The sequence below is a fragment of the Phaseolus vulgaris genome, chromosome 7, assembly GCF_000499845.2.
Source record: "Phaseolus vulgaris cultivar G19833 chromosome 7, P. vulgaris v2.0, whole genome shotgun sequence".
Taxonomy (NCBI): Eukaryota; Viridiplantae; Streptophyta; class Magnoliopsida; order Fabales; family Fabaceae; genus Phaseolus; species Phaseolus vulgaris.
The window spans coordinates 3,755,169-3,769,024 of NC_023753.2; the positions used below are offsets into that span (position 1 = coordinate 3,755,169).

Sequence of the window (13,856 nt, forward strand, 5' to 3'; positions counted from 1 at the left end):
AAATGTGATTCATATGTTAATATTGTTAGTATCATTAATATTGTTAGTATTATTATTATTGTTAGTATTATTAATATTGTTAGTATTATTAATATTATTAATATTATTAATATTGTCAGTATTATTAATATTATTAATATTGTCAGTATTATTAATATTATTAATATTGTCAGTATTATTAATATTGTCAGTATTATTAATAATAATAAGTATAATAAAAATCATAATAAAACTAAAGAATTTGCTTGGTGTAGTGGTTAAATTTTACTTGGTTGCTGAAGGATTGCTGAAGGAACCTGGCTTTGAATCCCATTCACTGCTAATTTTATTTTATGTTGTATTCGCGTTTTTCTTGTAGTGGTATATCATCAGATATATATTTCTCACATTAACCAATGGGCCTTTAATTCTATTATTATTATTAAATCATATTCGGGCCCAAAGCCCAAACTCTAAGTCATATGAGTCACTTTATAGAAATTAATTTACATAATTTCTTACATTCTCCCACTTGACTTATATGAGTTATAATACTTTCATGATTTAATAATGACATAAATGCGCATTTAAAAGGCCTTACGTAAATTGGTTCTATCATTAATCAAGATCAAGGATATAAAAATAATAAGAGTTATGGCGGTTACATGTCATTTCAATCAACACATTTCCTTCCATGTATTACTATATCATTCTTTCTCCTTAATATGACTTTATAGTGAGAAATTCATAATAGGTTCAAACATAATGTCATTGTCATCAATAACAACATAATTTGTTTTCCTCACCATAATAACATAATTTGCATGCATATACATAAAGTAGAAAACAACATAAATTTCAGAAACTTTATTTATCAATGAGCTCAAAGTGTCAAATAAGCATTAATAACAACATTCATAATTCACTAGTAACATAATGCCCATATTTACAACATGACCAGTAAATGTTTTGGGTGGTAACCCTTTTGTTAAAGGGTCAGCAATCATAAGATCAGTGCTAATATGTTCTATTGACACTTTATGTTTCTGAACTTCTTCTTTAACGACAAAGTATTTCAATTCCATATGTTTAGCACCTTCGGAATACTTGTCGTTTTTAGAAAAGAAGACTTTTGCAGAGTTATCACAATAAATTTTCAGCGGCTTGGCAATACTGTCACCAATTCCAAGTCCTGAAATAAAATTCCGCAACCAATTAGCCTGAACTGTGGCTTCAAAGCATGCCACAAATTCAGCTTCCATAGTGGACGCAACAATGACTGACTGCTTCGCACTTTTCCATGAAATCGCTCCTCTGGCTAAAAGATACACATAACCAAAAGTAGACTTTCGTGTATCCACACAGCCAGCAAAATCTGAATCTGTATATCCAATCACGTCAAGATGATTAGATCTTTTATAAGTAAGCATGTGATCCTTCGTTCCTTGCAAGTATCTTAAAACTTTCTTTGCAGCTTTCCAATGATCCAATGCTGGATTACTCTGGTATCTACCAAGCATACCAACTGCAAAACTAATATCTGGTCGTGTAATGATCCAATCCTGGATTACTCTGGTATCTACCAAGAATACCAACTGCAAAACTAATATCTGGTCGTGTACAAGTTTGAGCATACATTAAACTCCCAACAATAGATGCATAAGGTATATTCTCCATCTGTTTCCGTTCCAAGTCATTCTTTGGACATTGCATGAGACTAAATTTGTCTCCTTTCTGTATTGGAACAGAAGATGTCGAACATTTATCCATTCTGAATCTCTCTAAAACTTTATTAATATATGCTTTCTGAGACAAACTTAACAGTCCTTGTGATCTGTCACGGAATATTTCAATTCCTATCACATAGTATGCCTCACCCATATCTTTCATCTCAAAGTTATTAGAGAAAAACTTCTTAGTCTCACTTAATAGACCAAGATCATTAGTTGCAATCAAGATATCATCAACATACAGAATCAGGAATATAAACTTGCTCCCACTGACCTTCAGGTATATACACCGATCAACGATGTTTTCCTTAAACCCAAAGGACACAATAGTATCATTGAACTTAAGATACCATTGCCTAGAAGCCTGTATATTGATTTCTTAAGTTTACACACCATGTGTTCCCTTCCTTCTTCAATGAACCCCACTGGTTGGTCCATATAAACATCCTCTTCTAAATCCCCATTCAGAAAAGCAGTTTTGACATCCATCTGATGCAACTCAAGATCATAATGAGCTACTAATGCCATGATAATTCTAAAGGAATCTTTCTTAGAAACAGGTGAAAATGTTTCCTTATAATCAATGTCATCCTTTTGAGTAAAACCTTTGGCAACAAGTCGGGCCTTGTAACGTTCGATATTGCCATGAGAGTCACGTTTAGTCTTAAAGACCCATTTACACCCGACTCTCTTGCATCCTTCTGGCAATTCCATAAGGTCCCATACATCATTCTGTGCCATTGATTTAAGCTCATCTTTCATGGCATCTAACCACTTATCAGAATTATCATCATTGATGGCGTCTGAAAATGAAACCGGATCATTATCAATACCTAAGTCATTTTCTAACCCTTGTAGATAAACCACATAATCATTCGAAATAACAGACTTTCTTTCTCTTTGAGATCTTCTTAATACTATTTCTTGTGGTTGTTCTACTACAGGTTCATTGTTAACTTCATGATCATTAATTTGTTGTTCTTCTTCATTGTTGAGTGACTCATCTACATTAGGAACAACAATACTTGAAGTAAAGGTACTAGTTAAAGGAACTTGTACTCTAACTTCCTTAATCTCCACATTTTGTGAAGTATCACTCCCACTGGTTTCACCATTTTCAATGAACCGAGCATTCCAGATTCAACAATTCTTGTGCTCTGGGTAGGACAGTAAAACATATACTCTTTCGACTTTGCTGGATAACCAATGAAATATCCACTGATTGTTCTTGCATCCAATTTCTTTTCTTGTGGATTGTATATTCTGACTTCTGCCTGACATCCCCAAACATGCAGGTGTCTCAACCTGGGTTTCCTTCCTGTCCATAATTCAAAAGGTGTCTTTTGAATTGCCATACTAGGAACCCTATTCAACAGATACATGGCAGTTTTTAAAGCATACATCCACAATGAAACAGGTACAGTTGACTTACTTAACATGCTCCTAACCATATCCATTAAGGTTCGATTACGCCTTTCTGAAACACCATTTTGTTGTGGTGTACCTGGCATTGTGTATTGAGCACAAATACCACGTCTCTCAAGGAACTTAGCAAACGGACCAGGGTGTTGTCCACTTTCATCATACTTTCCATAATATTCACCACCTCTATCTGACTTCACAATTTTCACCTTTCTGTCTAATTGCCTTTCCACTTCATTTATATAAACTTCCAAGGCATTCACCGCTTGCGATTTTTCATGCAGTAAATAGACATAACCATAATGTAAAAAATCATCAATAAAGGTGATAAAATACCTTTCTTTATTGAAAGAACTTGCATCAAAAGGTCCACATATATCAGTGTGTATAATTTCAAGAAGCTGAGTACTTCTTGTGGCTCCCTTCTTTGTGTGTTTTGTTTGTTTGCCTTTAATACAATCCACACATACATTCAGATCAGTAAAATCCAAACTTGGAAGTATTTCATTCTTTACCAATCTCTCCATCCTTTCTTTAGAAATATGTCTCAAACGTTTGTGCCACAAGAAAGCAGAACATTCATTCACTAAACTACGTTTAGTGCCAACATTATGATGCGAGGTCATAAGAGTTTCAGCATATAGATTATCAAGGTTCAATCTATATAATCCATCATAAAGAGTACCAGATCCAATCAAATAGGTACGCTGATATAAACTGAAACATCAATTCCCAAATTTAAAAGAGTATCCGACAACATCAAGTTTAGACAATGAAACTAAATTCCTAGATATACTAGGTACATAAAAAGCATAAAGTGGTTTCCTCGATTTTTTTCAATCTAGTCTCTTCCTGAACTAACATGTTATAGTTCTCATCCACTGTCATTCCAATAGACTTAAATCTTGCTACAATATTAGTCATTTCAATGACATGTTCGTGCATAGTACGAGAACCATCAAATTCCATGGTGGTTAATGTACTCATTAATGTCCCAACAAGAGACTTATCAGTAGCTTGGGAGCACTCTTCCACAAATTTCATAAATTCTTTTGCACTATTAGTTTTGGGAAGAGCAGACTTAATATTACTTGTTATGGTCATTCGCATAAAGATATATGAACAGATACTTGATCACACATGCTTAACATTAATACTTTGAGTAATAAACTAAACATACTATACAGATTCAGAAAACATTCTATGTATACTAATGTTCTCCTTTGGGAGATTCATTAATACACAAAACATAATGATGTTAATAGTATTAACTTTATTTGGTAAGATATATGCATTAACTAGAAACACTTGTTATCTTTGGATATACAAGCAAAACTAATAACACATACTCACTACCAACAATCATATCCATTAATTATAAGGACAACTAATCAACCTTTGGGTGATCCAAAAATGTCTTATAATAACGAATTTTCATTTACCCATATTTAAATAATTTAGCATCCATTCTATAGGTAATTGAAATAAAATTTATCAATAATTTGGAATTAAATAAAACTTAAAGATTTGATCACTTTGGTGATTACAAATCTATCATACAAATAATTCCATAAATAATATCATTAATTGAAATAAAATTTCATCCATAATTTGGAATTAAATAAAACATAAAGATTTGATCACTTTGGTGATTACAAATCTATCATACAAATAATTCCATAAATAATATCATTAATTGAAATAAAATTTCATCATCCATAATTTGGAATTAAATAAAACATAAAGATTTGATCACTTTGGTGATTACAAATCTATCATACAAATAATTCCAAAATCTTAATTTAAAAATTAATACATAAAGCGGAAAATAATTTTCCATTCCTCACTTTCAATCAATTAATTAAAATTTAATTTAATGAACATAATAAAATTTCATTAAAACTTTAATTTAACGTAAATTAAATTACATTAAAAAATGATACATAAAACAGAAAATAATTTTTCGTTACTCACTTTTAATTAATTAATTAAAGTTTAATTTAAATGCAAATTTAATTACATTATAACATAACCTAAATTACAGAAAAGTAACAATTGATTAAACTTTAATATGGGGTGCAGCAAAGAATTCATGCATTTCATGATGGCAGAGAATAATTCATACATGGATTCACTAATTGGATTCTTTTCATGCATTTTATTATTTTATATTATAATATAATATTAATAAAATTGACGTATTTCATTATTTTATATTTCTAATATAATATTAATAAAATTGATAACCTAAGGCACAGTAAATCAAATTTGCTTCTTTTTCATGAAGCAAAATTGCTTAAGCTGCAGGGATGCCGTTAACCACCCCTCTCACAATGAATCACCATGTCGTCAAGGGTCTAGAAGGTCCAAAAACCTCCGCATCGCAGCCACGAACCACCGTTCTGCGCGAACGATCGCACCGCAGCAGCAGCAGCCACCGTTCTGCGCGAACCACCGCGCCGCAGCAACCACTGTTCTTGCGTTTGGGTTCAAAAGGTTTTACGTCGTTAATGGCGTTGATCCATAAACCCTAATTTTAAAAAATTAGGGTTCTTCAATTGGGATTAATTAAAATTAGGATTCTTTAATTTTGATGGTTTAGGACAATTAGGGAACTATCATAGAGGAATGAAAACCTTAATTTATAAACCCTAATTTTAAATTAGGATTTTTAAATTGGGAATAATTTTTAAAATTAGGGTTCTTTATGTTCACAAATAGATCTTATCATATCATGATTCTCACACAATCATACAATCAAGAAGAAATAGACACTTACCTTGATCCATGAGTGATCCTAATTGAGCAGTTATTTTATCTCCTTTGTCCCAATCTATCTCTTAGCAATTCCGTACTTGTCACACACTTTCGTGATGGTTAACAGTTAGACAACTATTATTTGCAGAGACAAAACCCTATAGCCTTTAGTTCCCAATCTCCATCAGATATATATTTCTCACATTAACCAATGGGCTTTTAATTCTATTATTATTATTAAATCATATTCGGGCCCAAAGCCCAAACTCTAAGTCATGTGAGTCACTTTATAGAAATTAATTTACATAATTTCTTACATGTCCTACTGGAAATCGATTGACCTAGAGGTCGTCAAGGCATTCGGCCATTAAGTTCCTCAGATTGGAATGTTTAGAAGTAAATTAAGGCCAAAAAGAGGTTATGAATAGTAAAGCATAATTACGCGATACAAATTCTTCCTACATCCAATATTTTTTAACCTGCACCCAATACAAATTTAATTTCCAAAAAATACCCTTCATTATGGAAATGGAAATCCAGAATTGAAAATAATACATTCTAGAAAAAATATATTCGAAAGAGATTATTGTGTTCCAGAAATAAAAATCCAGAAACAAAAATCAAAATCTCATTCTGGATAAGAAAATCCACAATACAAAAAATTCATTTTGGAAAAAAAAAATCTGGAAACATATTCTCAAAAAGGAAGTCCAAAATGTAATTTTATATGTATCCTATTTTATTTAAGGACATTTTCGTCTTTTCATACTAAAATTGGGTGCATTGATATGATGCAGAAAGCAATTACCATATCATAAAGCACAAAGCCCACTATAGATTTTATAAATAAAGATAGACCCATAACTTTTCTAGTCCTAAATATATAAAACATTTTTATACTCAAACTAACTTGAATATTAAGTGTCTTTGCACGTGTCTCATCTCTCGAACATACTTTATGTGAGTTGCAAACAATCGATAGGAAATATTCGACATGAGATTGTAAGAACAACAAAAAGCAATGTAGTATTTTGTGTTGATGTATATTTTTTGAAAGTAAACATCTCAAATTAGTTAAAGGAAATACACTATTTAAATGCTCATTTTACATATTTAATCATCCATTGTGTTAACTATATTTAAAAATTTAAAATATTAAAACTATTATTATTTATAACAATATAGAAAGTATTTTCCTTTTTAATACACAAATGTTGTATCTTTAATGATCTTCTTAAATTACAATATAAAATTTACAAAAATATGAAATAAAAAATCCATAACAATATAAAATGGCTTGTGTATTTTATCTTTGATGAGATTTTTAAATTATAATATGCAATTTACTAAGACACCAAATAAAAAAGTATTAAATTATTGAAGTGAAAATAGAATAAAAATAACTAACCTATAGAAGAAACTTCTTCGTATATTAAAAAAAAAAACTATTTGCTCCTAGTACATGTATAACTAAATTATAAATGTTTCAAATGCCTCAAAATAGGGGGTATGGTGATTTTACAATGTACTGTATTACTATTATTTTATTGATTTTCATCCTTAAATAAATTAATATGTTCAGTATTGGAGCACTACAATTACCTCACTTTTCATTTACCATAATTCTTGAAATTATAATACACCTTTAGTAAAATTGTATACAAATATGTATATCATATTTTTTAATCTATGAATGAAAATATTAAATTACAGATAGATTTGAAACTATAAATTTATTAAATATATAACTTTTCATCTCAATCTCTGTATACAATGTACACTATTAAACAAAAACTATTTCAAAACTAAAAAGATGAGATTAAGAAAGATGGAAAAAATAGGAAGAGATAAAAGAGTCAAAAATGAGTTTGGTTGAATTGAGAGAAAGAAACTAACACCTAAGTTTGATATTTATATACATGTGATTAATATAATAAAATATAATGTTTCTATATATTTAAAATAAATTTTAAATTAAAAATTAAAAATGACTATCAAATATTAATAAATAAATAAATTTATTTTAAAATAATAACATGTCAATTAAATTACTTTATAAAATATAAATATTTTAGATCAATTAATTTAAACATTATTTTTTTTAATTGTTTTTTAATATAAAAATATATATTAATAAGTATCAAATTATTTTATTTATTATATTATTTATTTCCTTATAGCATAAAAATTATATATTAATAAAATATTAATAGTATAGTTATTAAAAAAGTTATAAGTTATATCCATAATTTTATTAATTATACCAGCATAAAATAATGAAACATTTAAAAAACAATTAATTATATTTTCCACTATAATCAGTTATGTCATAAATATTTTATTATTTTTTATGTGCATAATAGATCATGTTACTATATTTTCTTCTGAGTTATTATTTTTCTAAGTTTTACTCGTTTTTCACACTGTTATTCTTCTTTCCAATCTTCTTTCCAATTGCATAAACAGTACATACATAGCAACAGAAGCTACCCTTCACTTTGTGTCTTTCAACACTCCGTTTTGTACTGCCCCCATCGAAATAGGTTAAAACGTTTATCAGTTAAGTGTTTAAACATTATCTCTCCTTCTGTTTACAGTCTGAATAATATTTGTTGTACTTATCAAGTATAAATATGTTCTTTAAAATAAATCGATAAGAATAGCACACATAAAAATTTGTTAAGAAACATGGTAATTGAAAATATAAGAAATGTGTAAATAGCAATTATAGTGAAGAATATATCCAAGGAGATAAGACACACACAATGAGGTAGAGTCACAGAGTAAAATAAAAAAAAATATTATATTTTGAACTATTATAGTTCTTTGTTTAACCCAGATTCCTAATAAAGTACTCAAAAAACCTTTGTAATGAGGGAGAGAGGGAACATGTGATTACAATAGAAACAAGGTGACACAGTGATATTAGGTGGCAGAACAGATGTGTATATGTGTGGTTTAGGGAGAAGAGTAAAGATATATAGGTGGAATAGACTGTTCAAGGTATTTGGGGAATCCACTAGCCAAAGTTTATAGCACTAACAGCATGACAAAGCACATTATTGGCAAGCAAAAGCCAAAACTAAAGTGCAATTCTCGTAGTCATCCTCACATAGAAAGTTGTTGAGCCAAACTATTTCCTGCTACAAATTTGTTTTCTTACGCAATTGAACTCATATTACATGTTTCAGCTGAATAGTTGTCTTATCTATGTTCGCAAAATCCAAAACTGAGACTAACTCATCAAAATACAAATTCAATTAGCATGCAACAAATGAAAAACTACTGTTATGCTAATTCGAGTACAACTAGAGAGATTTTTTTATGAATTGTCAATATTAACAAAAACATCAAATGTAACACAGAAAGACAAATGAATGTCGTACATAAATGCTGTAAATGAGGCAGAAGTATAATTTTGAAAGCAATAGTTCATATCCACCAAAGGTAAACCAACAAGGAAAAATAAAAAGCTAAAAGCGATATTCCTCATGTTCAAAGCCATATTACACTTTCAAATCCAATTTGTGCAACCCAAGGTATTCTCAGAAACAAGCATCCAACAGGCAGCAGCAGCAGAGAGCAGCCAAGCTGCAACAATTCACAAATTCAAACAAATTAAGCCAAATCCGTGATTTAAACAAGAGATTTAAACAAAGAGGCTGATAATTCATATGCTACCTTCCTCTTTCAAATATGTTCACATTTTAAAAGTCTCAGTTCATCATAAATTATTAATCCCTACTTCAATCTGATTATTTTTTTCAAATATGTTCCCATTTTATAAGTCTCAGTTCATCATAACTTAATTAACCCCTACTTATAAAATAATTTGATTTCTCAATGCATAACAGAGTAGTCCTATAATTAACCAACCAAAAAAAAAAGTTTAATTTAATAAAATATAATTATTAGTTGTACTAATTGTTGTTAAAACAAAAAAATATAGATTACTTAAGAAAAGGTGCAAGTGGCGGGTCCACCCAAAAAAGTGACATCCGCCTCGAATGACGTGCTAGTGAGAGAAAGTGCCATTGACACAGACAAAACAACTCCTGATAAATGATAATGAAACAAACAAGGGCACACCATAGATGCGGTGCATCCGCAACCTAGTCAATCGAGTCAATTCCGATCTAAAATGGGCGCACCTAGTCAATCGCGTCAATTCCGATCTAAAATTCGGAATCGGAGTCACCACGATCATCTCCACTCACTCGATTTTAATTTTATAATTCATTATCTATAGAGAATTAGGGAGATAAAAAACGCACCATCCTTCTAAACAACCAGGACCCGAAGACTGATGTTGTTGTTGAGGCGGAGGCTGAGCGTACTGAGGAGGCGCGTAGGGCGGAGGGTAACCCTGCGCTGGATATGGCTGCTGAGGGTAGCCTTGCGGAGGGTACCCTGGGGGAGGGTAGGCATCCTTTCCATAAGCGTCCCCTTGCGGTGGGTAACCTATAGTCATAACAAATCGGAAATCCGTGAACAAAAAACGAGAAGAAACAATCGAACAAGATAAAGTAACATGCAAAGACTTAAATATAGTTTTAAGAAAGTAAATAAAAGAAAAAAAAAAAAGAGAGAAGAAGAACCTTGCGGTGGAGGAACACCGACCGGTGGTTGCTGCTGGTTGTAATAACTCATGGGATGAGAGAAGAGAGAAGAGATAAAAGAAGAGAGGGGTGAGAGAGAAGAAAAAGAGGGGAGGGTATTTATTGGATTTGGGATAGTGGGTGGGTTTTCCACCTCGGAGGTTATAACCGAGGAGAGCTATTTCCTATGCAGTCTTTCTTCTTTCTTTCTTTCATTCTTTTTCATTTCATTATTTTGATTATCATTTATAAAAAAAATTAAATAATATAATAATATAATGAGTTATTTGTTTGGCAGGAAACAGGGAAGCAACGTGTCATGGTCACACGTCCTCGTCGGAACCATAAATTGTTACCTTCTGTAACTTCTTCGCATTCAATATGCCTTTTACCATTTTTTATTTTATTTTTGGAAACGGTATATTCCGTGTCAAATGCGCGTAAGGGACTACTACCTTTTTTTTTTTTCACTTAACATTTATTATTAATTTAATAGGATAAAATAATATTATTCATATACAATAAATTTAAAATTATATATATTGTTTATATAATATTTTTAATATTTTAATTACTATTGTAATTTAAATTTATGTATAAATATTATAAAAAAATAAAAGAGAAGAAAAAAACTTATGTTATCCTTTTGAATATAAGAGAATATCTAGCAATTTGTTCAGTCATAACTCACTTTTCATAGGAATAAAAAAAAGGCATCACCATAAATCATATCAAGTTAGCGTAACAAATTATATTCTGTAATATAATATTTTGTTCATCCAACAAGTCATAATATTTTGTTCATCAAACAAGTCAACCTGTATTTATTATTTAAAAAAAAGTTAAAGTTAAATAGCAATAAAACAAAACAATTTATATATTTCCTTGTCACCATTTAATGACTTTAGTCGTCAACATTTTTGCCTTCATCTAATCCTAATAATTACTATTATCATTGTGCTAATCATTATTATTATTATAATCATGATAACCATTATCACTATTTTTATCATAATAATGGTATATAATTCAAAGTATAAATCTTTATCATCCATGGTTACCTCTCTTATATTATTTATTTGAAACCCATTATATATACACATATAAATCTAAATTGTAATATTATTTATATATTTAAATATGATATTAGTTTTTACATTTTAAAATGAATTGCATCCCAAGGTGCACGTGACATGCAAATGATTTGTAACTAAAATTACTATTATGCGGGTGTTATTAGTCTATATGTTTTTCTCTAAAAAATAAATAATTCGAATAAAAGAAACCATTTTAAACAACATCCAAATGTAAATGTCATGTGTATTTTTAACTTTAAAAAAAAAATCTATAATAATAATAATAAAAGAAATACCATTATTTGGAACTAACGAAAACACCGGCGCAATGTATCTGCATTTTTTCTTTTTATTTAATTTTTACGGTGATAGAAATTTAACATACAAAAATAGTTTTAAATTAGTCGAAATTAAAAAGCAAAAAATAATATAAAAAATAATATGTAAAAGAAAAATATGAATTGATTAATCAATCTCTTTTTTCTTTTCTCTAGTTTGAATTTTTCTTCTTTTTTAAAAGTTTTTTTTTCTCTTCTTTCATTGGTAATTAACGTTAAAGTTAGGATTGAATTGATGATAGATACAAAAGAATAATGATTTTATCGAAGGATAAAGTTATTTGAAACGAAGTGGAGAGAGTAATTGAAAATGAAAGTTATTTTATATGATATGTGAAATTTGGTGTGAGAAAAATATATTTCTTATTTCTTGTTGTCTTAAAATAAGGAATTAAGAAAAGTGTGGAAAAATAAATTTACATATAAAAGTTAATTTTATGATAAAAATACTTTATTATGCTAATAAAATAAAATATATTAAATAAAAGTATAATTAAAAAAATGTATATAAAAAAATCCTTTTATATATAGATACATTAGTGTTTTTACTCATAATGATAATAATATAATAAAAAATTACTGTATTTAAAATGTCTTTGGCTGGTATCAACTGGTCCCCTTCTTCTTTGATACCTGTCCTACTTCTCTCTGTTTTGTTATTAGTCTTCTTCCGTCTGCGTTATCCTAAAAACAATAAATATACTTTTTGAAAATTCATAAGTTTTCTAACTAAAATAAAAATGGAAGCCATCATCAAAGAAAATTTAAATATCAGTGTGTATTCTTGAAAGGAAAAGTATAAAAAAAATTGAATTCTTCTAGAAAAATTGACTTGACTCATTTAAAGTGTTATTTTAATAACCTGAACTGATGGGAAAACAATCATAGGAGAGTACCAAATTGTGGTAGCCCTATGCATGTGTGACCATTGCCATGATCAGACCAAAAAATGGGTCAATTAACCAAAACTAGAAACAAATTATCCAAAAGAGTAATTTTGAAATATCTTGTGTTCACTGAAATTATTGTTATGTGATCTCAGACCCCTGTCTATATAGACCAAAACATAAAACAAACAATTCAAAACATTTAAAACCCCATTCACTTGGAATTTTCAATACAATAGCCTCAATTAATCAAATAATTTGTTGTTTCACAAAAAAAAATGATGAAATCAACTAACATATATTTATTACCAAAATTAAACTAGTTTTAAAAAAAGTTTATTACATTCAAACATGGGAGTCCGAAGCTATTTTTTTTCTTCTAAATTTGTTAATTTTGTTTATTTCATCAGTACAAAGTCTTTACATACTTATTTAATAGAAGTCCTTCATGGTTTAGGAAATATGAATTTTTATAAACTTTTTAAGTTTGACTTTTAACTTCGTATAAGTTATTCACATCCTATTCAACAAGTCAATGATGAAGGGATATAGTTAATTTGATTAAATGAAATAATTAAAACAATAAATATTGCATTCAAAGTTAAAATCGTTTCCAATATTTGATTTAAAAGTAAGATAAAGGTGTATCGTGATTTGAATTGATTGATGAACGTAATTTTATTTATATTTTTAGATTGTAATAATGAATAAATATATTATTTTAACTAAGATTCATATAATTGATTTTAGTTGAGTTTTAATTATTATTTTTGTTAATTTTGTGTTTTTAGAGTAGGGCAGATATATATTTTCAATTAACATGTATAATTTCATGTATATTTTCAATTAGAGGAGGTGCAAAATGGAGTTCAAAATTAAAAAAAATATATATATTTTCACATTGGAGAACATGAAATATAATGAATATTCTCATCAATCCTCTCTCACACACACTCAAATCATGGGGGACTACTCTCTCAAATGCGTATGAAGAAGAATGAAAGATTTAGAGAGGTATGTGAATGTCGGGTGCGACATTATTTATTTTATATAATATTTACAAAATTTA

At 29.0% G+C, this 13,856-nt stretch overlaps 1 protein-coding gene across 1 annotated transcript; it reads right to left on the reverse strand.

The window, feature by feature from the left end:
* Positions 1 to 8,672: 8,672 nt before the first annotated feature.
* LOC137827739 (cysteine-rich and transmembrane domain-containing protein WIH2-like) lies at positions 8,673 to 10,732 on the reverse strand. The gene is made up of 3 exons (XM_068634031.1): positions 10,487 to 10,732; positions 10,163 to 10,349; positions 8,673 to 9,479 (listed from the first exon to the last, which is right to left on the reverse strand). Exons 1-3 carry the CDS (start codon positions 10,536 to 10,538, stop codon positions 9,434 to 9,436), a joined length of 285 nt encoding a protein of 94 aa, XP_068490132.1. The 5' UTR covers positions 10,539 to 10,732; the 3' UTR covers positions 8,673 to 9,433.
* Positions 10,733 to 13,856: the final 3,124 nt, after the last annotated feature.